The 27047-nt window shown below is 47.1% G+C and overlaps 1 protein-coding gene across 2 annotated transcripts in view; it reads right to left on the bottom strand.

The window, feature by feature from the left end:
* Positions 1-5511: 5511 nt before the first annotated feature.
* The window catches only part of PPARGC1B (PPARG coactivator 1 beta), an 87483-nt gene continuing 65947 nt past the window's right edge, over positions 5512-27047 (bottom strand). Inside the window, exons 3-12 of one of the 2 annotated variants that reach the window (XM_059733501.1) lie at positions 26584-26796; positions 23992-24108; positions 20115-21246; positions 19309-19345; positions 18715-18779; positions 17573-18362; positions 16484-16559; positions 15528-15649; positions 13985-14139; positions 5512-11591 (exon numbers count right to left, since the gene is read on the bottom strand). In XM_059733501.1, the coding sequence (XP_059589484.1) occupies positions 11488-11591; positions 13985-14139; positions 15528-15649; positions 16484-16559; positions 17573-18362; positions 18715-18779; positions 19309-19345; positions 20115-21246; positions 23992-24108; positions 26584-26796 (2811 nt within the window). In that variant the 3' untranslated portion in view covers positions 5512-11487. Of the gene's footprint in view, positions 11592-13984; positions 14140-15527; positions 15650-16483; positions 16560-17572; positions 18363-18714; positions 18780-19308; positions 19346-20069; positions 21247-23991; positions 24109-26583; positions 26797-27047 lie in introns of both variants that reach the window. The other variant, XM_014597509.3, reaches the window with a different exon arrangement.

Consider the following 27047-nt stretch of genomic DNA (forward strand, 5'->3'; position numbering starts at 1 on the left):
CAATGATGGGGCAGATACAGTGTCCTACAGGAGCACAGGGGGATCCCCAGCGCGCTTGGCAACAGACCTGGAAGTGGACCAGAAGCACTTCAAGTCCACTTCTGGGTCTACTGGGGAGTGCTGCGCAGTACCTCCCCACCCCCCACGCTCTCCCTCAGCTCGGTGACTGGTGCCTCTTGGGTCTGGGGGGGCACCCAGAGTCCCCCCACAGCCGATCACTGAGCCAGGGGGGTGTGGGCCCCCCCCCCAGTGTGTTCCCTGGCAGACCCAGAAGTGGATCAGAAATACTTCCAATCCACTTCCAGGTTCACCACCAAGCATGCGGGGGGGCCCCCTCACGGTCCTGTGGGACTCTCCATCTGCCCCAGCATCACAGCATTCATGAGCCACGCCTGATACCTCGAGGTATGTAGAAAAAATATTTAAAGCTGTGTCTATGGTTGAATCAGCATCTAATCTTCAGATCTGGATTCAGCCGAATCGAATAGGGAACAGTGATCCGAATCAACAGATCATATCACTGTCCCTGATTTGGGCTGAATCTGAATCAAATATGGCCCATTCCACACACCCCTGCTCATTATGGCTGCTGCTTCTCCTCCTGGGCAGTCTTTCACTTATATAGAACTTATGATAGACCTTATGACCTCATTTACCTGATCCAATGAAGGCCAGCAGTTGTTGGCTGCCAGCCAACCAATTTGAAATACATCACTGGTTGCCAGGTAGATTGGCAGAGTCTCTATCCCCCTCCCAGTCATGATGACATTGCTTAGAACAATAGGGAGTTTAAGCCCCCACACAGGTGTGTGAGGCCAGTCACATAGGCAGAGGGATCAAGTTTCCCCCTCCCCCCAGGAATGTATCCAGCTCAGGTTACAACTCAGGGTTACCTGAAGCCGATGGGGCCAGGGGTGTGTCTACCCTCTGCAGTGACCATGGTAACCAAATTCTCAGATTAGTCACCCGCCTGATAGCAGGGTTTGGGGAGAGACAGAGATGGCATTATGCCACAAACCTCATGTCAGATAGATGCTAACATCAGTGTATCGAAAATGTGAAGTATTGAAGTCCTTATGCTCTCAGTGTATAGTACAGGGTGTTAATGTTCAACACCTCTTGTGTATTGGTGAGCACAGGTTGGAACGGGGCTTGGCAAAGCTTCTGATTGAAACTGGGTGTAGGGCATTTTTGTCCAAGGCACTGATATAGATTCAGATTAGGAAGCCAGATCTGGGCAAATTCTGAGGGAAAGATGCTGAAGTAAAAACTCATTCATGGGAACAGTAACATTCACTGGAGTCCCAGACCTACCATTTAGAACAAGGCAGACACTGGTTGTACATGTACCATGTGGGCTCTTAACAGATGTCTGTGCAGAAATCTATTCAGTCCCTGCCATGTAACAGAGAGAGACTGTACAGTCACCCATCAATGGCTCAGCAGCAATACAAGATACTTGAGGGAAACCCTACATGAATAAAGGTATTATGTAATTTATCTTGAAAGACTTTCTTTAAGGCTTAGCTTAGTGGGCAGGAACACCAAGCTCCCCAGTTCAGGAAGGCCTTCAAAATCAGCTTTAGGCCACTCTGTCCTGCCCTATTGCACTTACAGTTCCATTGATTTTAACACATCTTGGACTTTTTGAGAGTTCAGACTCATCATTATGAGAAAAGTGTTTGAAACTGCCCAAGCAACACATCAGAGGAAGTCCCAGACAACTAAGCAGGAAGTGATTGCCATAGTCAAGAAATCTGATGAACTAGTGCAGCTATCCAAAAAGTGTGGGCATTGTGGGTCTGCAGGATGACCCTGCCTGCCCCACTGGCACAAGCAATGCAGTACGACACCCTCCTTTCCCTCTGAAAGTGCCAGGGAACCAACCAAAACCTGGCCATCCCATCTGCTGCTGCCAGGGGAGGTAGCCTGATGCTAGTCATTCAAAGCCAGCTGTCAAAGTTAATCCCTAGTAACAAAAAAACAAGTTATTAACTTTTCTTCCCATCCCACCAGTAGAAATGTGTCAGATTATCTGTCCACTGGAGGGAACAGAAGCAGCATTAGCTCTTGCATTGAAGAAAGAGGTATGGGGAAACATATGAGCTGTAACAAAAGAGGTGTGTGCGTGAGAGAGACAGAAGCTGATAGTTTACCAGATAGAAAGTTAATCCCGGTTGGAGAAACTTTGTATTTTTAATCTTCCTAGGACCAAATGAAACTGATAAATATTTGTTGAGAATAATTTATCTGACAAATTGATTTAGTTAAATATTCATAAATAATTTGTTTCGTTCCTTGATCAACTTAAAGTTGGCCAGATAATAATACTAAACCAATAATTTGTTCAACAAGTCTTATCTTTTCTGCATTGGTTGTTACAACAATTACTTGTGAATGAATGTGTGTATTGTACTTATCTGGGTTTGGGCTGTGGTCATTCACTGCATAAAGAAAAACCTTGACATTACAGCCTGATCTGCATGCACTTACCCATGTGCACGCTCTCAGCCACCTGCAGTCTCACTGGGGGCATCAGGACTGTCCACCTCAGAAGACTCCTGAGCATGCGTATAAGTCAGGCCCTTAATCATAAAGGACCAGATTCTGATCTCACACTGGTCAGAACTGCATTGAAGTCATGGAAACTGCACCTCACTCACACTGCTTCAAGGGTGGTGAGGCTTGGAGGTGAGAGTGAGTATCAGAGAAGCTTCAAGTACATTCAGATTGATATTGCTACTCTTTCTCCCAAGCAAATTGTAGAAGCTTGTTGTTTAAAGATCTGTTTTAATGTTGGTATATTTAACTATTTCTTACCAAATCTTAGGTAATACAGCAATGGCAGCATGTTTGTTTTCAGTGGCCCTGGAGACTGAAGACCTGCTTAGCTCCAAAACAAGCAATGTAGGTAATTATGTCCTATCAAAGTATTTCCATCCTGGAGAGAGGAACACTTCAACAATGAAAGAGAAATCCAGTCTCCTTGCCCCAGTCAATTCTCATCCACTTTGATGACATTACCTGAAAGGTTGTCACTTACTGCCAGCTGGAGCAGTGAGTCTCATGCTCTGGTCACTTGTCCACTGGCAGGTTAGTAAAGCCTTCATTTCATATGGCCCCTGACTACTCTCTGGAGTGTAAGAGTTTTCAGCTGCTCCCAGCCTAGTCCAGATGAGCTTACAGGCTCTGTGTGGTATTATAGTGCCTCTGAGCGGCCACGCTCCCCCCACCACCCCAGTTCTATTTATTTTATTCTAAAATTACCTGCCAATTAGTGCAGAATGGGCCCTTCCAGTTTAAATCCATAGAGTACACTCCTGACCACCAACACTGGCAAAATCTACTCTGGGTAAATATGGTATAACATTGCTGACTTTGATGGAATTATCACCACAGAGAGCGCAGAATTTGGTTTCCAACTTGAAAATGGGAGTGGAGTTTCATTTCTTCCAAGACAGTACCTTGTATATGTAATAAATCATAGACGTTAGAAAAGATGTGTGACGTCATTGTGTCCATTATACTGCTAAAGGAAGATGGCTCCTTACCGACTATTCTTCATTTACTATGCTGGTGGGACCATTTAAATATCTAGCTAGACAGATCTGATAGGTCCAATTTTTAATAGCCAAAGCCATGGGGGTTCCATTACTTCCACTGGAAGGCTATTACACGCTCTTAAGAATGTTTTCCTTGACATTCAGTCTCCCTTTGCTCTTTCCCACCTATTGTTCCTGATCACATCTACCTGGGGCCACCTTAAGCCACATCACTTGCTCCTCAGGTATTGTACATTGTTGCATTATCCTGTCATCTACCCTCTGTCCCACTTTGGTGTTTGCTTGTCTCTCAAGTATCTGTGTTCTCATCCCTGAGTCCTGCTGTCTTGGGGACAGAGCAAGGATACATACTGAACTCATATTAGAAGTGATTGATTCTGGAACAAGGAACAAATTGAGAATTACTGAAGCCTTGCATAGTCGGAGTGGAGTTTAGGACACAGACTAACGATCTTCATTGGCTAGGGTCTGCAAACTGGAAAAGCAGTAATGGGAATCTCTCCACTGCTGGTCACAATCAGGTTTATAGCACCTCCTGAGTGGTGTGTCAACTACCCTTCTTACAAAGGGAATGGGCAGTGACAGCAAAGTCAAACAGAAGCTATGATGTGCACGTAGGAATAATTTATGTAGCATGGGGCTTTAGATGGCTCACCTAGGGCTCTGAGTGAAAGGAGTGAGGGTCTTTCTGTTGTATCAGTTTTTGGGTGAGACAGTCTCACCCAACTGCAACTTCCACCAGGGAAGGGCCTCAGTATAACATCTCATCTGAAGGCTGGGGGGCCACGACCCGCGGGACGTGGCTACATGTTCATTAATGCATGGTGGTTACTGTGCATTAAATTTAGTACTTGTATAATCAAGTACTAAATTAATGTGCAGTAACTCAAGTTACTGGGCAGTAGTGCCAGCACATGCATTTTTAGTGATGCAACTGTGCAGTAGCCTAATACTATTGCGCAGTAGCATATTAGCATTATTTGTGCTGTGACACGCTCAGTATTATTAGGCTCCTGCGCAGTTAGCATCTTGTGTAGCCCAATGTGTCTCATCTTTCCTTGGTGTATCACACTATGGAATGGGCTTCATAAAATCCTGAGTCTTAGCTTAAAGCTTTGTCTACACATGGTTTTGCACCCATTTAACTAATGGTGGTCTCTTAAACCAATGCAGTGGGTCTAGGTATGGACATTTGTTTTAAACAGTTTGGCTTGATGTAGCCAAAAGGAACAAACTGAAGTAAATTACTCTTAAATCAAAATAAGAATATCTGCACAGAGGGTGTGTATAGATATTGGTTTTTTTTGCCATTTAAAGTGCTTTACTGCCTTGACTTAACAGAAGTGCACAGCTATACAGCACTTTAAAAATGGATACAGTGGTTTAAATCAGCCTTTGTTAAATCAGGTATTACATTTGAAGCACTGTATTTTACAGCATGTTAGCAACCTACAGCATTTTAAATAATTTCTGTATGGTGGTCAAATGTCTGACCAGTGGAGCACCCCCTGCCACCTACCCTGGAAAGTGCAGGGAGGCTCAGAAGGCTCTGCTCTCCCCTCCCGCCCCCCCCCCAACACTGCACTTCTGTCATGTTTAAGAGTGCTATAGTGCTAAAAAAATGCTCTATATTATAGCACTGTAGAACATACATGGAGCATTTCTGTACACACCCAGAGGTTTGTGCTGGTTTAAAAAAAAACCAAACAGTTTAAAATGCCAATCTGATGCTGTTCAGTTTCTCCATGTAGAGAAGGGAAGGTGCAACATAAATGAAATGTGTCCAAAGGAAACCCCTTCTGGAGGAACATGCGACTCTTTCCAGTGGCAACAGCAAGTGAAAGAAATTAACGATGCCATGTACTGTTACATGTACTGTACATGTCATGTACTGTTAAGACAAACATTTTTACGTCTTAAATAAGTGGGCATGAAGGAAGAAACAAGGTTTGCTTTCAAATTAATCATTTAAGACACACGAGGAAAACATTCCTTTGCAGTAAAAATATCTCCTCCGAAAACATGCATAAGTGGGCTTGTACTAATAAGCTTGAAGCATTATCGGGACAGATTTTTTTTTACTTTATATTGTATATGTTATAGTTTATTTATAGGCAGATCACTTCACTATTTACAGTACATGAGCGTAGAGATTCTACAGTCTTTGTGATGTAAACAAGAAACCCCGCAGCAGGGGGAGTCTGAAAAAAGAAGCCAGTTCTGAAGTATTTACACAATTTAAAATAGAACTTTTATACCCACTGGATAGATACAGATAATACATTGAGCGATTTGGTTAAATTATCTATGAAACTATAGAATCTGACAATGTAAAAATACAAGAAAACGTTCTCTCGTTTAGAAGGTAGACAGTTAAATCACACTAGAAATAAATCTCTTTTTAAAAATAATAATAACAATAATAATAAAGGAAAGGCATAAGAATTCATGCCATTTTAAGGTTAAAGTATATTACATAAATAAGGACACAATGAAACGGAACCGGGGGGGAAAATTAAGTGAAATATAAAAACCGCTACCAATTTAAAAAAAACCATCAGACTAAAAATTAGATCTGTAATCACCGAGGGCTCAATCCTGCTCCTCCAGCTTACTCTGTGAGTAAAATAGAGTAGTAAGATACTACTTACTCATCCTGAGTAGGGGTGGCAGAATTGGACCCTTATCATTATTAGCAGTGTCCTTTTGTTTTTAAAAAAAAAGTAGAATTTAACTTTTATTATAAATAACAAAGCAGATGTGCCCCTTTTTAGGTGAAATTCTTACACCTTTCTCAAGAAATGCATCAATTTAATCTTTCTCTCTCAGATACACACACACGCACATATGCGCACATGCACTCTCCCACTTGGTTAACTTTGTTTAGCTCTCAGAGAAATAATGCCCCTTACTGTGCCACCTGGTGTTTTACAACCAGACTTTCTAAGCTACCTGATTCCAGCATCTGTCTAGGAAGAGCAATGGAAACCGGAAGGCTTTATTTGGTTCTGTATTGCTCAAGATTGTCAGGGATGAATGATTGTTGCTAAGAACAAAAGATTGTAAAGGCTCAGCTACAGGTAATGATATATTAAGGATTCAGCATATTTCCAAAAAAAAGAAAATCAGTACAAAAAATAGCTGGTTCTGTAAAGCTTCTTTACATGGGCCAGTGCAGAAATCTAACACTAACACTGTAACATAAGGACTGAGCTGCCGTTTTCACTTCCTGGAGGTAATGCAGCTCAGAAAGCTGCACTGAGTAGGAATTAGAGATAGAAATTTTCCAGGGGCAGCATCAAGATCTACAACCCTGCACTGTCCTCTGTGTTTCCCCAGCCCGGACATTCAGAACAGTTCCTCCTCTCAAGGAGTTGTCATGGGAATCTACTCGACTCCCAAACAGAGAGCTGCATCTCCTGTAAAGCAATGAGACTATGAAGGGCAATTGGACGCAAAAAGGGGAATAGTGATTTTCTCTCTTTGTCATATTTTTCCCTTCCTGATAGCAACAGGGTTTTCTACATATTTTCCATACATACACATATAGATATAGCTATAAATATAATTTAAAAAAATAAATTCCCCTCCTGGCTGCCCACCCGTAACACCCTTTTTTTTTTACCCATGTTGTCTCCTCGAGACCACACTCTGTTTTTGAAAATCATTTTCTCCCCTTCCCTTTTAGGTGCATGGTTTGTTCCGTTAGATGCTGTTATGGCTAGGGTTACCCACGCATATGGGGTTGCTGGCATTATAGGTACTACTGGGGAGGGAAGAGATTTACAGAGACTGTGCAAAGAGAAGGGGAATAAAGTAGGAGACTTTAAAATCTTTAAAAGACTTTGTCCCTTTAAAATGCAGGAAACAGCATACAGCAGGTAGAGGAAACCAGGAAAGCTGAACTGAGGTGGATTCCCTTCCTTGGTTGGGGTGCACAGTGCCACTCTCTGCACAGTGAATAAGCCTCTTTCCTCCTGCATGGGACCTGCTGGGCTAGGTGGCCCACTCTGTGCATGAAGTGGCTCAGCGGTACTTAAAGCTATTCCTTTCATATTGCTAGTGCCATTCCTCAAGTGAATGCCATTCCCATCCCCAAACTAGGGGCGCAGTCCTGGGAGGTGCCAAGTGCCTTTGATTCCTGCTGGTTTCTGTCCCTTGGTGGGTGAGGCCCCCAATCTGCGCCACACTGGGAATCGCCTGTCTCCTGTGACGTGCAGAGGAACCTTTGTGGCTGGGCTGTCAATGGGCTGCACAATGCCCTGATCTGTGTTGTGTTCCCCTGATAAAGGAGTCATGCCCCATGGGCAGAGCACAGACTCCTCCAGGCAAGTATGCCATGTAATCCTTTCCCTGGGACCACACCCAGCCCACTGAAGCTTAAGAAGAAATGAATAGGGAACCTTTTTTTTTCACCTTAAACCAGTGTGTGTGATTAGAGGAAGTGAATATTCACACCTGTGCTTCTCAAGTTCAACATCCAGGCCTCAGCAGCCATGAAGATAAGCCGCAGGCACTGCTTTTAGCTAACTAGCGTAAACTCTGTATACATTCCAGACCCAGCCTCTCTGGCTTTACATTCAGCAAGGCTGGGTTCGCAGTCACTGTGCATATAGCCACCAGCAGCAGCACAAGGACACAGTGCTCTGCCCTTGCCATACCCATATATGTGAGCGTTTGTGCACCTGCGTGCATATTGCATAAGTCCTGGAGAAGTTTCTCGCAAAAGTATTTTATAGGCTTCAGGCAACATGAAGACCACTTATTGCATTTCTTCCTATCCTAGGATTGCAGTACTGATTGGCTCTGTGCATTACGAGATCTTCCTTCCTCTTCAAGAGTACCTCACTTGATGCGCAGAAGTCTCCTTGGCTGGTGGCCAACTCAGGAAGTCCAGCCTCATAAAAGCAATATGAGATTTAAAACTGGGTATAGAAACCAATGTTTGCGAAGTGACTGAGTGATTCACACTGAAGGAGGCTCCTTCCAGGTACTGGAAAGATCTCCTAATAGCTGCATTCAACCCTTTCACATTCTTAACGTTTGATGCATTTTCCATCCGTGACCAAAGCCAGCCTTGTGAGCTTTGATCCATCCTTGTACTGAGCAAGGAGATGGAAGAATTCCACTTAGCATTTTTGATTGATCGTTTTCTGAAAAACAGCACAGCACAGGACAGTACTACCCACCCTAATGTGTCGCTATATACATTCTACGTAAGCTCTATAGCAATCACATGTAAACATCATTGTTGTGAGGAAATACTAGGACAGAAAAAGGCAAAGCTACAATGAGGCAATTGCCAATAGCAGATGCTCCAACCAGGACAGTGTTACCTGTGTAACCTACGTTGGGATGAGAAGCCGGGAAAGTGCCCGTGACCAGATTTTACAGTAGGGTCATAAAGCGTTGTAATTACTCCGTGGGCTGGGATTGAAATTGCATGAAGAATATGCCGTATGAGGATTCAGTAAACCTACCCTCAGGAACTGTAGTTCATTGGTAATTACCATGGAACTGGCAGTTTTTAGAGCCATGGGCTCTGCATCAAAAAACTGAGATAACCAGGTAGGATAGGACTGCATTCTGGTGCCCTCCACATGGTAAATCATACCTCATAGTACGAGCAAATGCCTATGAAGTCAGTGGAGTAAGGTACAAGTCAGCATGAGGCAGGCACTCAGCATCTGATCCTGGGGAATTACTGAGCTGCTGGTTGTGTGCCCTGTAAAATGAAGCATTACCAAAAAACAGAAAATCAGTGCCATGTTCTAGGGGAGACCTCATGGGACTCTAATCTAGCTATTGGCAGAGTTAAGGCTATTAAATTCTATCTACACGGGATGGCTGAACCCCAGTGGTCTCTCCTGCATGTGAAAAACAAACCAAAAATGTGGTGACAGCTTGAGGAGTCAGCAAAGGTATTTGATCCCCACTGTGAAGTGCTTCCTGTCTCTCGCTTTTCTCTAACGGACTGTCTCTCCCTGCTCCTGGAAACGGAATGGCTTTAAATTGTACAAGAGAACTCCATGGATGCTGCTGAACATAACAGTTGTACACCTTGAACACAGCACTCGTGACTGGCCTTGCATGGACCCCAAGATTGCAGGTCTCAGAAACCAGAGGCGAGAGCTGCAGTCATGTGCCCAGCAGAGCTGCAGTGTCTCTGCCACCTGTACTCCGCCGGTTGGAAGCCTTGCCTGGGAGGTGGGAAGGGCTGAGAAGAAATGGCCAAGAGTTGTTGCGGGGGTGATGGGATCTTCCAGCTTCCTGGTTGTACTGGTAGGTTTATGGCTTATCCAGTACCAGTCAGAGGAGGGCAGCGTGCTGGATGGGACAGGGTTGTTCAACTTAGCTGCCATGTCCCTTGCTGTGCCAGCAGTCTCTGCCCTTGCTGCCAGGAGAACTCACCCCAGTTTCCTTGCACATTGTGGAAGCAGTTGTGAGAAAGACAAGCCACTTAGCCCTAGCTCAGAAATCCCCGTGATAGAGTAGAAGAGTAGCCAGCAATGCTAGGCAGAGATTCTGGCTGATCATCAATGTGGAGACATGACCTCCCCCAGTGTGGGATTAATGTGCCTGCCAATGTATTGAGGGGTGACCAAGCTGTACCCCTTGGACAATCCTTCTGGGGAGACTCTGGGCTTCTGCTGTTTTCCCTCTCCCTGGCTCGGAAGGCAGGACAGTGCCTATACCCCATGGTGACAGATGCCATCCAGAGTGTGGCTGGCAAAGATTAACCCCTTGGCGACTGGTCTGATAGCTTTCTAATGCTACATTCTTGTAGCATTGGTGCAAAGCGGTGAAATTGTCTTCCCACAGTTCCAGAGGTGTGAGGTTTAGACTCACTCTGGACTTGTGGCACAAGCCACCCCCAGTCAACCCAGCTGTTAAGGGTACCTGGTCATTTAGATGATGATTTAGAGGCACCTGGACCTGATACTGGCAAGATCACTCTCTTGCATTTCACTGGCTACACAAACCAGTATGACTTAACCATGCTAGGTCACTGGGCAGCTGGACTTGGGTGGCCCTTTGATTTCCATCACTAATTCCTCGTAAATCCCCTTCCCCCGCTCCTACAAAGCTGCACCACTGTAGCACCGTGGCAGTTTCAGTTCAGCTTGTGCCAGACCATTCAACTCTTCATAGTCCAGCAGGCCTAGACAACCCCATGACTGGGGCAGGACTGGGGGCCCAACAGGCCCAGCCATGTAGGCAGGAAGCATGGCTTCTACAGCAAACCGGGATACCAAAACCCGACCTTAGAATGGTCCAGTCTAGTAATGTGCCAGGCTAGACACTCCACACTCAAGAGGGCAGAGCCTGGCTGGGAGACTGATTTGTGGGCACCTTTCTGGCCTGACTCCATCTGCTCAGCGGCAAATGCCTCATTACAGTGCATAGTTAAAAATCAAGGAAGCGGTACAATAAATCTGAATTACAGTACATCTGAGCCATAAATACATTTTTAAGTATATACTTTTTTTTCTCTTCTATTAAAAATTAGTTTATAATCCTGATTCTATTCACAATTAACAATTTCATCATCACACACTACGGACAAAAATGTTATGGTGAACACAGCTGCAACTCCACGACGGGAGCATTGGGGAAAGAGGGGAGAGATGGGGAGGGGCAGTAGTGGACAGAAGGCTTTTACAGGCTCACCCTAGAACAACCAGTCAGAAGCAAGGATACTGATGTGTGGCAGTGGGACATCAACACCATGGGGACTCACAGACAGAAGCAGCTTTGTTCAATGTAAACATCGATTGGAAGGGACAGCAGTCTCTCTCTCGCGCGTACTCTCGTTCTCGCTCGTTCGTTTTTTTCAGATACTTAGTAATTTTTCTTTGAAAACGTAAACATAGTGGAAGTGCCTTGACTGAGGTATTGAGGTGTTCCTCCAAGGTTAAGGCTGTTATCGATGCAGGCTTTGCTGGGCCTCCTGCAGCAGGCTGTCAAAATCCATGGTCTCATACTTGCTTTTCATGGGAGCTAGGGAGGACTCCTCTGCATTGGAATCTGTTGGGAGCAGGGAGAGAACACAACAGTCAGGGACACAGGGCACCGGCAGGGATTGTGCAGCAATGAAATGCTTTCTTCATGTCCAATATTGTTACTTAAAGGTCTAAAGCATCCTTCTAGGAAGCAGGTGTTGTCCTCATTTATCAAAAAGGGTCACCAAGGCTCCATGTCTCACACACGTAGGATACTATATTAGTTATGTTCAGAGGCCTCAGCTACTGGGGTCCTGTATGGTAGGTACTCTATAAACACACAGTGAGAAATTGTTCCTGCCCCAAGGAGGCTGAACAAGACAGGATGAAAAGAGGTGATACATTTTGCCCAGGCTCACACCACACAATTGAAAACTGGACCCTAGTCTCCTGAATGCTTGTCTCTAGCTTTGCCATGCTGCCCCCATGACTTAGAGGCAGGAGCTGGGATTAGAATATGAGAATTCCAGTTTCCCCGATCCACAATCAGTCCTGCTGCCTACTCAAAAGAGCTGATGGATTTGAGGCTTCTGTTGGTTTAACTGACAGTAAAAAAAAGACAGTGGGTGCATCTACACATGCATTAATGCGCTGTAACTATGGTGTGTTAAGTTTCATACATGTAATAACAGGTACTAACTTAATGCGCAGTAATTGGTGCTAGTGTGCAGTAGTGCCAGGGCACATCTTTTAAGTGACATTAATGCACAGTAGATGAATTCTACTGTTTATTAGTGCATTAGCATGGCTTTTGCTGTCACACGTTAATGCGCAGCAGAATTAGTCTACTGCGCTTTAAGTGTCTCGTATACATGCACCCACTGACACTCTCCCAAAGATATGACAACAGCTCCCCGTTTCTACCTGAACCCCTAATGAATCTGGCAATAAAGAAGCTTGATTTATCTTAGCTTTAACAGGGTACAGTGTGTGGTTCCCATGTCCTGTAAAAAGCCTTCTCTTTTCAGCAAAGGAGAGGCATTTCTCCCTGGAAATCCTGGGCAATGACTTGTTTTCTGTTATAGGCTACTAGCAGTGCCTATAGTTAAGCTTGCTCACCACTTTGCACTAGAATACACTTTTTTTTTTGCTGCTTGATTAGAACTTTGACAAACTTTAACCATTTGGACCTAAATGTCCCATGGTGGATGTCTGCCTCAGACTGGATTTTTTGGGGAAGTTTCAGCTAAACCAGCTTGGCTGTTTCTGAGAGCAAAAGTGAAACATAGTGTTTTGCCTCCTTAAGAAAACTTCTTGGAATCACTTTGCCAAGTGCTCCATGCTTCGAAGGATGGGCCTGAAATTTGGCAAAGGATTAAGCTGGACCTTTTCCTCCTGCCTAACAAAAATTTGTCCAAATTTGGACATGTGATGAGCCTCTAACATTTTCAGTTCACTTGTATCCTGGCTAAGAGACAGGCAGGTAAATTTTTTGTTGAGTGAGTCTGCACTGAGCAAGCTGCAGCCCAGGGATGCAGGGGCTCAGCAGGACACTTCCTGCCACTGCTCCCCACGGTTGTATACCACTGCTCTACGCTTCTGTAGGCCAAAACTAAAAGGAACTCTTTTTAGCATTTTCAAAGATGCCCCTGCCAGTACTCAGGCAGCATGGAGGAACTGGCTGGCTCGGAGGAGAAGGTATGAGGAACGGATTGGAAAGGATGGGGAGGGGCAGAGGAGCTGGTAACCACTGGACACGCTCTGCCACAAGCCTGGAACTGAAGCCAGGATTCGCAACATTCCTTCGCTATCTTGTCAATAGCTGTGAAGCCCACTGGAATGCGTCTCCACTGCTGCTAGTGGCAGGTCCACATGTAAGTTAGCAGATTTTCTCTTCTGCTACTTACTTGGTGAGCCTGGTTGGTGGAGGACTGTGCTGTATGTGCCAAGCTCCCAACCCTGCTAAGGACTCACATTGAAGGTAGATATGGTTCCACCACACGATGAATTTTTCCATTAAAGAAAAGAAAACTTAAGAAACTACATATAAAGGTGCAGGGTCAAGCTGTGCCAGAATTCAGGTTGCCTATTCCTATGTCTCTGTTCTGAAGAGTGGATGCCTCTCCCTTGACAGCCTGAGAGGGCAGGGTCTCTTAGCCAGAAGTGCTTCTGAACCTCCCCTCATGCTCCTTGACATGTAGAGATTTCCCAGTGCTCATGTGCATCCAGGCTCTGGTTTTACATCATGACTAAAGAAACTGTAGGTCCCAAGGAAGTCTGACTGGGGCAATGCATCCAGTCTCCAAATGGCTGACTGAGCTGGCAGGTGACCCACATGGGAATTTTAGATTCTCCTAGGATGGTGATCTGTAGACTGCAGGGCTCCCAGTTTGACAGATTTAGGCACTGGCTTTCAAAAGGGGTCATGAACTTCCTTCTGCCCTAAGGCTCCCCAATCTGGCCCACCTGCTTTCTTACCCAAGTCAGTGTATCTGGTCCAGAAGAAATGCCTGAGACCACCATAGCTCAGCTGGAATGATGGCTCATTCCTTTTCCTCAGTGAGGCACCATTCTTCAGTGATAAGGCGGCATCTTCTGAACATCGGTAGGTGATGAAGCCGTATTTATCCCCCCTGAGCAAATGACAGCAATCAAGAAATGACTGGCCCTACACTTCCTTTCCATCCTGCTCTGCTGGCTTGGTCCAGCTCACCTTGATTATCTGCAGTCCTAACTCCCTCCACTCAGCACCCCATGGCTCTACCATCCTTACGCTCAAAATGCCACAGTCTAACTGTGCCAGGTAACCCCTCTGAGTTAGCTTTAGGGGTTAAATAACAGTGTGGCCCAAAACTAGTGCCAGGAAGGAAGGAGGATTGGAGGTGTCTAATTTCCCAGGAGTTGAGAACTGCTTGAGACCAGATCCTATTATGCCTATTAGGTTTCTAAGTGGAGTTAGGCACTTACGTGCAATTCTATTCCATCCTGTTCAGGTCCCTGAAAGCCCATGAAGGCATCTATTTTTGTAACACACCATCATCTTAGGATGTGGAAAAGCCTGAGAGAGTCCAGAGAAGAGCCACTCATATGATTAGAGACCTGAAGAGCAAGCCATATGAGGAAAGACTGACAGATCTGGGACTGTTCAGCCTAGAAAAGAAAAGATTTTGGGGGAGATTTGGTGGCAGCTTATAAATATATCCGGGGAGAGTATCAAGGGCTAGGCAAACAACTATTCACCAAAGCGCCCCAGAGGAAAACCAGAAGCAATGGTCATAAAGTCCTAGAAGAACATTTCAGACTAGATATACTTCCATGAAAAATTTCTTCACGGTTCACGTGATGAGATTCTGGAATAGACTCCCAGCAAGGTGGTGCAGGCATCTACCCAGCAGATCTTCAAAAGGAGACTGGACACACACCTTGCTGGAGTTATTTGACCCCAGCAGTCTTTCCTGCCCAGAGCAGGATGATGATCTCATGAGGTCCCTTCCAGCCCTACACTTCTGTGAATCTATGAATCCTACCCTTAAGACTTAGTTACAAAAAAGCAGAGGGGGGAGGGAAGAAGACAATACACCACCCACATTTTAATTAACTGTTTTTCAGGGACTTGAGCAGGGGTGGAACAAAATCATACTTAGGTGCCTATGTCCATTGCCCTTCCAAATATGGGGAACAGAATCTGATCTTGTGTAATTTAGTTTACTGACTGCATCATGTGCAGAAACTGTATAGTGTGTTTCACTTCACCTCTGGTACTTTGTCAAGTCCCCTATCCTCCTCCACACATTCACACCCAAGGAGAATTTGCAGACAGTTCTGCTAACCCCTTCAAGTGCTGGGATGTGCTGTACGCACTGGGCTCAGTACCACATTTATATGTTCCAGTTTAACATGAGGGTGCCTCAGCCAGATGAGCTGCACACCCTGCATGCTCAGGCCATGGAGGACACTTCTACTGCTCAGTTTCTTCTGTACCTACAGTGAGGGAGGTTCTAGCAACACTCTGCAGACATACCTGTTTTTCCTGGTCAGGACCTGACACTCAATGATCTCGCCAAACACCTCAAAGCGTTTCTGCAGCTCGCTGGAGCTCATGCTGCTGGATAGGTTTCTGATGTACACCATCCGGCCTTCATTCTGTGCCAACACAACCAACACTGCTTAGGTGTATCCTCCTCCCAGACCTTCCTCATCTCTTTCCCCCTGCTACCATCTTGGCACTATGCTGATGGATGCTGGTGAGTCACAATGCTGGACAGTGCTGTCATATTTCTAAGCACATGCACCATCAACCAAGCTAAAGCAGGGACACAGCCCTTCTGGGCAAGCAGCTCTCTCAGAACATATGTGATCCCTCTGCACTCCATTTTCTTTTCTTTCTTTCTTTTTACTATTCCTTCAGCCCTTACAGATTTTGCTTGTGGAAGTACAAGAATGTTATTGAGTATTCCTGAGAAAAACTTGCTGGGAATTTTACATGTGTGTGCATGCGAGAGAAAGAGAGAGAGAACAAGGCAATACAGAAGAGCAATACATTTCCCTCTCTCCACACATGGAAACATGCAGACTCTCCATGCATATCTGTTGTTCTTTATGTGCAGTGAGGCTTAGCTTAATAATCACATAGCAATTTCAGGTATTCCCCAAATTCCCAACTCTAATTGCTAATTCCAAGTGAACTGTATCCCCTGACATAGGATGCTCTGGATTCCTCCCATGCCAAGGACTCTGTGTATTGCCAATCTCCAATTGTTTCCACTTTATTTTTTTTCCTATACCCTTGTTTAAAATTGGCTCTGCACCAAGGGTTGCTGAAGTCAGGGCCAATACACTCCACCATCTCACTTTTGGAGCACGAGATGAATGGAGGTCTGTGAAGGGCTTTATCTGAACATTTAAATGGGCTGCAGCAGGATGAAGCTGCCGGCTCCTGTTGGAAGTCATGCTGCTTCTGCCTCACAGGTCACTTACAATGGCCTTTTCTCTCCTCTTCTCCATCTGGCTCCGGCTCGCAGTTCCACCTTGACATTGCTCACCATTTTCACATCTGTTTATAAACAAGCAAGAAAGAGGGGTTGAACCTTGGATGGATGAGGGTCTTGCCAGGGGGCTTGGGAAAGCAAAAGGAAAATGAGACACAATTGAGTTTACAGGATCTGGCACCAGTTTTGAACAAACAACTTAGGATGCTCTGGTGGAGCTGGTTCCACTGGAGCTGGGTGTGGAGCAGCCAGGGAAGGAGCTGGTTTTCCAAACCAAACTGAGCTTCTCTAGGACTTGTTCTAGCATTTAAGACACAGCATAATTTCCTGTTCCCTGGAACAGTCCTACCCGCCCCAAACACTGACCATAACCTCTCTACCATCTAACTCAAACAGGTCAAGCATTAGCTCAGCAATTTTAAGAGGCTGGTGATGCAGTGCCATTTATTTTCATGATTTTTTTTATGTACAGAATCAACCAGGGAGGTGAATTAATGGGAATTTTCTTGCTGTTGGGCTGGACTTTTGGAAGGAACTCAGATCAATGTGCAATTGGCACTGTGAAGGCATTCACAGCTAACCCTGAACCATCTGGTATTTTCGGGCTGATGTTAGATGCTGAACACCTGTGTAGCCTGTGGCAGTGATTGCTTGGATTTAGTCCATGGGGGAGGGCAGAGCCTTTAGAAAATAGTAGGATAGTTTTGTAAGGTAGTATTTTCATTGGGTGTTCATCTCAGGGAGGGTGGGGTCCTCACGTCCATAATACTGATAGGAGACAAACAACACTCAGCCTGTCTACAGCCACTGCGTCTCAGCTGAGGATCTCAGTGCTGTATGGAGCATTTTGCATTTTCCTCACTTGACAGATGGCTCCATGCCTCTGTTTTCCCAATGGAGTGACCTGCCCCACAGCAGCAGAAGTGGAGTAGACAGCCCATTCCGGCATGCTATTCACCAGCCACTCCTCCAGCCCAAATAAGAGCCCCCCCAGGGACTTCTATTCACTTGTGGCTAGCTTGTGAGTTAGGATCCAACAACTGCATCCCTCCCTTCCTGCCAGCTGCCCAGTTGTTACCTGAAGGCCCGTCTGTTTGCTGGAGACCTGGACCTGCAGCATGAAGACCCGGAACTGGATCTGCTCCGGGAACAGTGGTGTATACTGGTCCTGGCAAGTGGGTTCCTCCGCAGACACAACTTGGATTCCAGTGGACTCTCCCATTGCTCCTCCTCCTCCTCCTCTTCCTCCTCTTCCTCCTCTACCAGGGACCCGCTCTCACTGCAGCTGTCCTCGAAGACGGTATCATAATCAAGGGTCTTGCAGGTCAGATACTCATCCTCAAGGGCACTGTCCAGAAAGCCAAAGTGCTTGGTTAAGCTGGCTCTGATCTCCTGGTCTCTAAGTTGTTTAGTACCCTCCTTCCACAAGGCCTGGCCATTCTCCTCCTTGCTGCCCTGGACAAGTCCCTGGTAATGTGTATCTGGCACCCTTCGCTTGTGTTCACTTGCTGTGTGGCTCAGGGGCTCCCAGGACTTCAGCACCTTCCGCTGCAGCACAGCCTCGGGTTTCATTACTTGGCAGTAGTCGTGGTCCCCGAAAGAGCGAGAAAATGGGCGTTTCAGCACTCCCTGCTGCTCTAGGGTAGGAGGACGCACAGCAGCGCGGCTCAGGTGGGCATAGAGCTCTGTCTGTTCTGGGTGCTTCTTCAGGAGTCTCCTGGAGGTCGCTGTGTCTGCTGCGGCAGTCCTTGGCCCCAGAAGGGGAGGGAGGATGGCTGCTTTCTCCTTTTCTGGCCCATGATGAATGTCTGGCTTATACAGGTCCTCCTCAGCAGGCTTGTATGGCGGTGTGGTAGGCGGTGTGAGACCTTAAACCCCCAACAAACCACAAGAGTAAAACCCTTTGAGGAGTTTTCCTGCTGAGGCAGTATGACTTTGTGTCATGTCAGCACAAGCTAGATCAAAGTGATCCTCATGAAGGCTACCCCCACACAACCTAGTTGTAAATGGTACCTGGCCTTTTGGGCTTGGGAGTCAAAGGGGGATGGAGGTGGTGCTGACCTCACCACTCCCTTAGGAGTTAAGATGGAAACCACCCATGTATGCCCAGTAAGCCATCTCAGCTTGGACAACTTGGGGTCGGACTTTTCCCCCACATGTCCTGAGGGAATCCGAACAACAAAGGGAAGGGAGCATGGCCTCTTTACATGAATGGCTTACCTGCTGTCCCACACAGCTCTACAGTTAGCACTTGCTCAAAGTTCCTCTTCCCAAATGTAGTGTCACTAGAGAGAAGAAAGTTAGAGGTGGGCGGGTGTTAAGACGCACATCAGAGAAAAAAGCACTCTAGTCAGGTGCTGAAAAACCTAGCCTAAGGACACGTGCAAATACAGAAAAAGATGAGGGAATGCAACTCAAGGAGCATGGCAACTCTGAGCCTCTCCAAATTAAGGCAATGCCTGGAGGGACTAGAAACCCAGTGGAGATACAGGAACAGGCAGCTAGCAGCAAACTCCAGCCAGTGCCAGGAAGAGGAGATGCCCTTCCTGCCTTCTCCCTAGCAGGCAGGAATAGCTTGCCCCGAGTCTGAAGGCCTGATGCGATGCCATTATGCAACAAACAAAGGCCACAGTTTGTGACGTGTCTTCCCTTCTGCACATCCCCTATTAGCCTGTCTGTTAATGGACATCTAGTCTGAGAATCAAAATGTGTGTCCCCAGTCAGGGTGAGCTCATGCTCATTTTCAAGATCTGCTGAGCCAGCCTGGCCCCAGCATGCATACATTTCACTGAGGGGTGTTTAGTTTGCACTTACGTTTGTGTCAAGGACAGCGCAAGACACTTGGGTGTTTCTGAAAGACAGAGAGAGAGAGAAGCAGGGTTACTGAGTGAATTGCATTCCTGCCATAATGAACTGGATTGCCCCTGGGAGGAAAGGAGGCAGTCTGGGCTTAGAGATGAGGCAGGGCACATGGGATTTCTGAGTATTTATATCTCACTCAGCCCCTGGTTTGCAGTCTAGCCCTGCACAAGGGAGACTACTTCTCTGTGACTTGGATAAGAAATCCAGAGATCAACATACGTATCATTATCTCCTTAATACAGGTGAAGGAAATGAGGCAGAGCATGGGGAAGCAATTTGCCTAGATTTAAAGTAATCAAATACTCAAACTGGCTTTCTGTCTACTGGTTCCCACACCCAAAGTTTCCCTGGTGTCACTCAGAGGGCCAGCTGGGTTCCAGGTGCTTTGCCTACCAGTGAGACTGCAGCATCTGCTGCGCCATGTCAGTGCTTAGAACAGAGTATGCCAGACTAACCTATGTTAAGCTGCTCAGATATCTTGTAGACTGGGAATGATGACATGAGCAAGGTCCCAGCTGGGAATTAATGTAGGTGGTGCCAGACAGATCAGAGAATCAGAGAAGTAGGGTCAGAAGGGACCTTGTAGATCTTCAAGTCTGACCCCCTGCCTGGGCAGGAAGAAAACTGGGCTCAAATGACCCCAGCCAGGTAGGCATCAAGCCACTTCTGCAGTTAATTCACAGTTACTCCCTCGTACTCTCGCTCCCCCTTACCTGTCTGATCTAAGAGTGAACAAGACCGGTTTTCATCCATCTCACCCATGTCCTTCTCATCTGGGCTCCCCAGCAGGGGCCTCGGGGGCTCCATTCGGTGGGTCTCAGTTGTATTGTCCCCTTCCTCCATACTGCCCACCTCCACCTCTGCAGCTGGTGCCTCCGTATCAAAGTTCTCCAATGCTGGGCACAGTGTAGGCTCCCTCAAGGCAAAAGCATCCTGCACCCAGCTCTCTGTTGCATCTCTGGGGCCAGAAGGCTCTGGGGAGGGCTCATCAAGAAATGAAAGCCAGTGGCCCAGCTCTGGGTTGAGTCTCTTGGAACGCCGGACCGCATAAATGGCACTCTCCTGCTTCCGGCCTGCCTTCCCTGGGGGTGGCTGGGCTGTAGGAACTACATGTTTCCCGGCCTCGTCCTCTGGGCTGCCAGTCTCTTTCTTGGCTTCAGGCTCAGCCCTGGGGCTTTGCCTTAGCTCTGTCTTCTCCACTGGCATTTTGACTTTGGACTTACAGGTCCCTACAGAGGTGTCAGCTTCCTGAGCAGGAGCTCCTGGAGACCTGGAGCCAGAGGGCCTGGTCCAGGAGGCATACACAGGTTTGCCCAACCTGTATGGCTTGCTCACATCACACGTAATGTCCCTGGACAGTAGCTCCTTCAGGATGGAGAATGAGGAGGTTCTGGGCTTCTGGTAGCTGCCTATTTCCCAGGTGCAGGTTGTCCAGCTCTCTTGGCTGCAGTGGGAAGCTGTCTGCAAAGGGCAGTCTGGCTTTGCTCTCTTGTAGGGGCTGTTACAGTGCTGGTGCTTCACATCTGCAGGGTCTCTAATGGGCAGCTTTCTTGGAGGAAGGCAATAGGTGTGCATGTAGCGGATGAGCTCCACCACTGAGTGCATCTCTTTCTCACAGAACTGACTGTTGGTGCCATCCTCAGGGGACAGTATCATCACTGTGGCATCACCGGAGCTCAGTGAGTCCTCACTTGTGTCACTGTCATCTTCATTATGGACATAGGGATTCTGGGGTACGCTGCTGACACTGCTGCCTTGGCATGTGTCTGGTGGCCAGGTGGCTTTGGTCTGTGGGCAGTGTGTGGTGGAGGTGAGGTGCCTGTGCAGCTCTGTGCAGCTCCGGCTCTGAGCCTGGAGAAACCTTGACTTTCTGTCCCGGAGACCCTCCACCTTCAGAGACATGAGAGAGAAGCTCTGGTGAGGAGACTTGGCTCCAATAAGCTGTTCACCTACTATACCAACATACTGCATGCAGAAACATGCTGGCTAGGGGCAGAAATCCCACTGTGGACAAATGGTTCCTGTCCAGTTATTGTAATAAGTGGTGTTGAGGGGACATGCACTTAAGGCCCCCGTTTCTTGCAGGGGTAAGGGGAAGAAGGCTGTGCTAAAGGAATTAGTGCATGTCCCTCACTCCATATGCATACAAACCAGCATCTGGTAAAAGCCTGTACACTGGTGGTGCACACCTGCAAGTGTGAGGACTGTAGACAATGCACCCGCATATGCTAGTCTCACGTGTGTGAATTAGGTCCCGTTGTTAGAAGGTGGGAAGATGGCTCATTTTGGAAAGCAGGTCATATTGCTAAGCCCCCTGTATGGTGAGCAACTCGGCCACTGGCTGACTGGCAGCCAGCACTGGTTGCACTGAGCATCTCTACTCCTGTTCTGAGGAAGCCTAGCACAGGGCCTTCTGACCTGCCGAGCCTTGGTCTCAACAAAGGCAAGTTCCCAGGCTCAAAGACTTATAAAATACAGAGCCTCTATTAGGATGTTAGGATCCGCTGTGAATCATTAATGTGAGCTGTACTCCCATTAGGAGTACCATACTCCCCAAGTGGGTTGAACCACATTTTATTAAATCTTAGTGAGGATGCTCAGTTACCAATGGTCTCATCAACTACTGCAAGGTCACCACTTCTTGTCCCTCAAGAAGGGAATGGAAGTGTGAAGAAAGTGCACTAGCAAGCCCTCTTGTAGCCTCCAGCTGTCTCAGGAGAGTGGAAGAAGGTTGCTTTTAATCTCTGAACAGCACAGAACAGTACACTCTGAGTGATGCCACTGGGATGGTGATACATGCTGGGCAGGGAGGGGAGTGCAGCTGACAAGGAAACAGACTTGGCCTTACAATGTTGCATTGTCAGTTCACTTTGGTCACACACACAGTGGGTAGGTGGTCTTGTCCTTCCCCAAGATGGGAAGGAACAAGACTGAAACCTAGAAAGCTTTAACTGAAGAGCATCGTCCTACTGGCTTTGGAAACAATGGATCTCTATTCCTCCAAATGACAGGGACAGCATAGTTAAAGGCAAGGGCCCACAACCCACAGAGAGCACCTCTCAGGAGGAGTGGGTTCCATGTCCATTGCCATTCTGTCCTTGCCTCTTCTTTTAAGCAGTGTTGCCTGCAAAGGACCTGTGATCTGAGTGGACTGAAAACCCTTAGCTCCTTTCATTCAGACCACCAGCAGATGGCACTGGCTTTTGCTTTCAGCCAACCTGGGTTGATAAAATTTAAGCCAGCTACTTAGTAGTGAAAGACTTTGTATCCCCAGTATTCATAGATTCAGAGATGGTAAGGCTGGAAGGGACCTTGGAAGATCATTGGGTCCAGCCCCCTGCACCAAGCAAGAAAGACAACTGGGGTCAGGTGTTGACTCGTCTGTTCATCTGTTGTCTCCACCTCTCCTTTGCCCTGCAGCAGGACTAAGATGACAGCTGACCTTGCTGCACTGCCCAGCTGACTCTGATGGGTCCGCAGAAAGGCAGTAACAGCCTAGATGCCGATCTCACATGCTGGTGACTCTGTTCGAGCTTATGGGTGGACAAGTGACTTCTCTTCAATCCATTATATTTATGAAAATGGTGAGAAGCACTAGTGGAAGCCATAAACAACTGGTGCCTCCCAAGACTGGAGGGGCACCATTTGTAAGTGGCAGTACTGGCGGCAAGCGGGGACTGCCTGCAGACGTCGGCAGTGGGGGACGGGGGGTGGGGACCGCCTACAGACACCTGTGGTGATGGCAGCGGGGGCGGGGGAGGGTGGCGAGCAGCGACCACCTGCAGAAGCCAGTGGTGGCAGTCAATCTCAAGGGGGACACATGCCCCCCCTTACGAGTCATCTATGGTGGAAACTATTAGACCAACTACATAAGGAGGTTATACAGAGGCACAGTCAAATGGTTTCCATCAGACACGCCAGATCTCTCTCTAGCTGGTATCTCTGACAAGCTTTTTGTTCAAACCTGAGTCCTTCTCTCATAGCAGAATGATGACCCCAAGCACCGGCAGGAATTTTCTACCTTTCCTAGGCAATCTAAATCCACAGGCGCAATACACTGTGCAATTTTCATTATCCAAGGAGAAAATCTTTGACAGCAACTTCTGTTGGATTTCAGGGGATTAACTGAAATCATTGGTTTGGTCTGCAGTTTTGCATGCCGCTGTCCCCAGGCTAAGTCAATTCAATCAATAGCACATTCTACTATAATTTGTTGGGTGCAAGGGGAGATGTAAGAAATTTTAATAAAACAGAACTCCAGTGAAACGGAAAAGTCTTATGCCCTCAGCCCTGCTGCAAGGACACCAGGGTAGCTGGGATCTGTCCTCAATCCTAATTGTGTTCAACAATTTCCACTGTGACAGACACTGTTCCCCTTGTACCCAGCCCTCTCCCTTCCCCTTAAGATTGTGGTGCTGCTGCTCAGGTCTGTTTCCCCACCTGCTTCACCCCCATGCCCCATATTTCACCCAAGGACATTCCACCCTGCAACTACTTGATCCCTCCTTGAAGCTACCATTGGAGTGACATGTTTTCTAGAAATCATCAGGGAGCAGAGGACTTGGTTGGGAGGGGAGAGGAAAAGTTATTTATAGTTTTTTCCTGCAGGAATGGGGTGGCTAAGACAGAAAATACCTTAGTGCATGGTCGCTGAGGTCTTGATTTGGGGGTCCCATGGCGTCGTGCACTCCCATCTCTCTGAGCCTCACAGCTTGGAGGCACGTGGGATGGAGAAAGAAGTAATTTCTTCAGCTGCAAAGAGAAACAGTGAGACAAAGAATCGGCATTCCAGTGTGAGCAGGGATCACAAGCTAAACTCTACAGCAGGGGTGGGCAAAATGCAGTCCAAAGGCCGGATGTGGCCCGTCAGGTCATTCTATCCGGCCTGTGGAGCCCCTAAAAATTTAGAAAATTAATATTTATCTGCCCTGGGCTGCCTGTCATGCAACCCTCGATGGCTTGCCAAAACTCAGTAAGCAGCCCTCTGCCCAAAATAATTGCCTGCCCCTGCTCTACAGCAAGCATGTGAGTGGGGTTCAGTGATCTCTGCTAGTGAGTAGAGGTCACTAAAACCACAAGACATGCTGTTAGTGTTTCCATGTCTGTCCTTGGCTCTTACTGATCCTGGAGCTGTCAGCTGTAAGGATCAGATTAAAAAGTGCGGAAGAATTTCACACCTTTTAAGTGCTATTTGGCTGCAGATAAAGAACATTGTAGCTGGGGGTGAGGGGGGAGTTACAACCGCAGTACTGAGCACTTTCATTGCTTTAAATGTTCAAAGCACTTGATGAGCAAACTCCCTTTTTTGTGGCACTGTCACCTAAAGTGGGAATAAGGAGACACAGACGGAAGAATTTACTTGGCCAAGCCCCCACTGTATTCGATATCTCAGCAGCTCCTCTCAGAGCCACTGTCACTGCTTTGACTTTAAAATAATATGGCAAACCAACACTGTCCTTAGGAGACAGAGATTTTGGTTATATGCATGCATGCAAGTTGGGACGCCTGCATGGATCTCCCTGCAAGAATCATTCAGCTGTAATCATCTGAAAGGGGCTTGGATTAATTAATTAGCTCACAAAGTGTTTTGAAGAAGTAAAGCTCTGTGTAAATGCCAAGTGTTCACTGGGGATCTCACCCAAGACAGTCCTGCTCAGAATTCACCATAATCCCATCAAACTGGAATTTCCTGAGCTCAGATAGGGCACAGTTACTGCAGATCACAGGGTCAGAATACCTTTTCTTTTCAAAACCTTTTTTTTTTTGGTAAACATTTCATATTCCACACGCATCGTGCTAGCACTGAAGGCAACAACAGATCAATAACAAGATGACTGCGTAGGCTCTGCAGAAATGTACAGGAATGACATATCTGGGGCTTGGTCTTCAAAGCTGGCTTCCAAAGTTGAAGACCCTTTTAAAAATCAGGACTGTGCTATTGAATTAGAAGGCTGTTGCATCAAGGCTCCTGTTCTTTGTTGGGTTCTGCAGTGAAATTTCAGTAGAGGTGCCCCATAGCTTCAGCATGCATCTCCCCTTTAGCTGCAAATGTTCAGTACTTTCCCCCTGCAACGTATACATCCTATATATACACATACATATTGTGTGTGATATATACACTCCCCGACAAGCGCATTTTGGCGTGAAGCAGCAATGCACACTTTCATCACTAGATGGCGCTATGCACTTTAATAAAGGTGCCATTCCTTAATGTACAGCAGAGAGATGGGGTGTCCCCATCAGACAAGTGTTCCAGCTGGTGAATCTGCTCCAGGAGCAGCTTGGCTCTCTATATCAGACCAGCCACAACCACCAGAAAACCTGGGAGGAAAGCCCATACCCTGCTGTTAATAGCTCCAGAGCAGCTTGGGTCCAAGAAGTGGAAGTATCAACTCAGGATTTCTGGGAAGGATTCAGAGGTGGGATTGGAACAGGCAGTTCATGGACCAAATGAGAGGCAGGGCAGGCTTGTAAAAGCTGGAGCCTGGACAGTGGTGCATGGGAAATGGCACAGCCCTGGCTGAGGGAAAACAGACCCTGGGAAGAACAGAAGGGCAAGCAGATGAGATCATCTGCATCCTTCCTTCCCCTGCCCCATGGAGGGTGGAAAATCTTAAAGAAAGGTTGTGGAACTGAGGCCCCAGATAAGAGGCACAGGCTGGGATTACAGTCAGGTCAGGGCCTGACTTTCCAGCAGAGGACCTCCCAAAGCAGAGGAGCATTGGCTGGCCCCTCAGCACATGTTTTGAGAGAAACTGAGTGGCACCAACCTGGCAATGACTCTGGGGGGACAGATTTGGCTGTGTCCTGCCTCCAGTCACTATAGGGGACCGGCTGGAATGCCAGGAAGCCCTTGGATGGGCAGCACGGGGCCAAAATGAGAACCGTTACCCCAAATAGAGAGGAGTTTAGCTAAAACGGGGCCTCTTGAGGTGGGACTTCTGGGATCACCCTCATTTTATTCCGCCCCTGATGACCCCTTACCTGCCCCCCTGTTTACACACAGCAGAAATCAGCTTGTTTCAATGAGAATGGCGATGAAGGTGACAGCAATGGTGCGGCATATGTATACGTATACAATACAGGTATATATGCTTTGTATTGACGGTTAAGAGTTTTAAGCCTATAATGAAAAAATTCAGACCTTTGCTTCCTATCATACCCATGCAGCCGGCTTATCAGAGGCTCATCCAAATCCACCTTAAACAGTAGGAAGTGGGTTCTTACTAGAGACAGCTCATCAACCTCTGGGGCCGGAGGCGGCCCCCCCACGACCAGGGCGGTGGGTTTGGGGGAAGGGGTGGGCGAGGTGGAGGTGTGGGTGGGCGCATCCCCCTCTTCCATAGTTCGGAAGGCAGCCAGGCCTATGTCATCTTCCTGTATATCATCCAGTGTCTCGGTGAGAGCTGCCAGCAGCGCTTCATTCTCGCTGTCTATTATCTGAAAGGAGCAGACAGAAAATAGAGAGTGCAAGTTAGACAGAGGTGTGGGAGTGAGCAGGCGCTGCTTTGAAGGGACAGCTGTGGTGTGCTGCAGGGTTAGACCGTAAGCTCTTTGGGGCTGGGATCCCACCCTGTTTTGTCTTTCTACACGGTGGGGTCCTGGTTCATGACTAGCAGGGAGAGCTCTGAGGTACTACGGCAATACAAGCGCCAGTAATAACAAGTCTTGATGGAGAGCCAAGAATCCCT

Source organism: Alligator mississippiensis, chromosome 9 (genome assembly GCF_030867095.1).
Source record: "Alligator mississippiensis isolate rAllMis1 chromosome 9, rAllMis1, whole genome shotgun sequence".
Classification (NCBI taxonomy): Eukaryota; Metazoa; Chordata; order Crocodylia; family Alligatoridae; genus Alligator; species Alligator mississippiensis.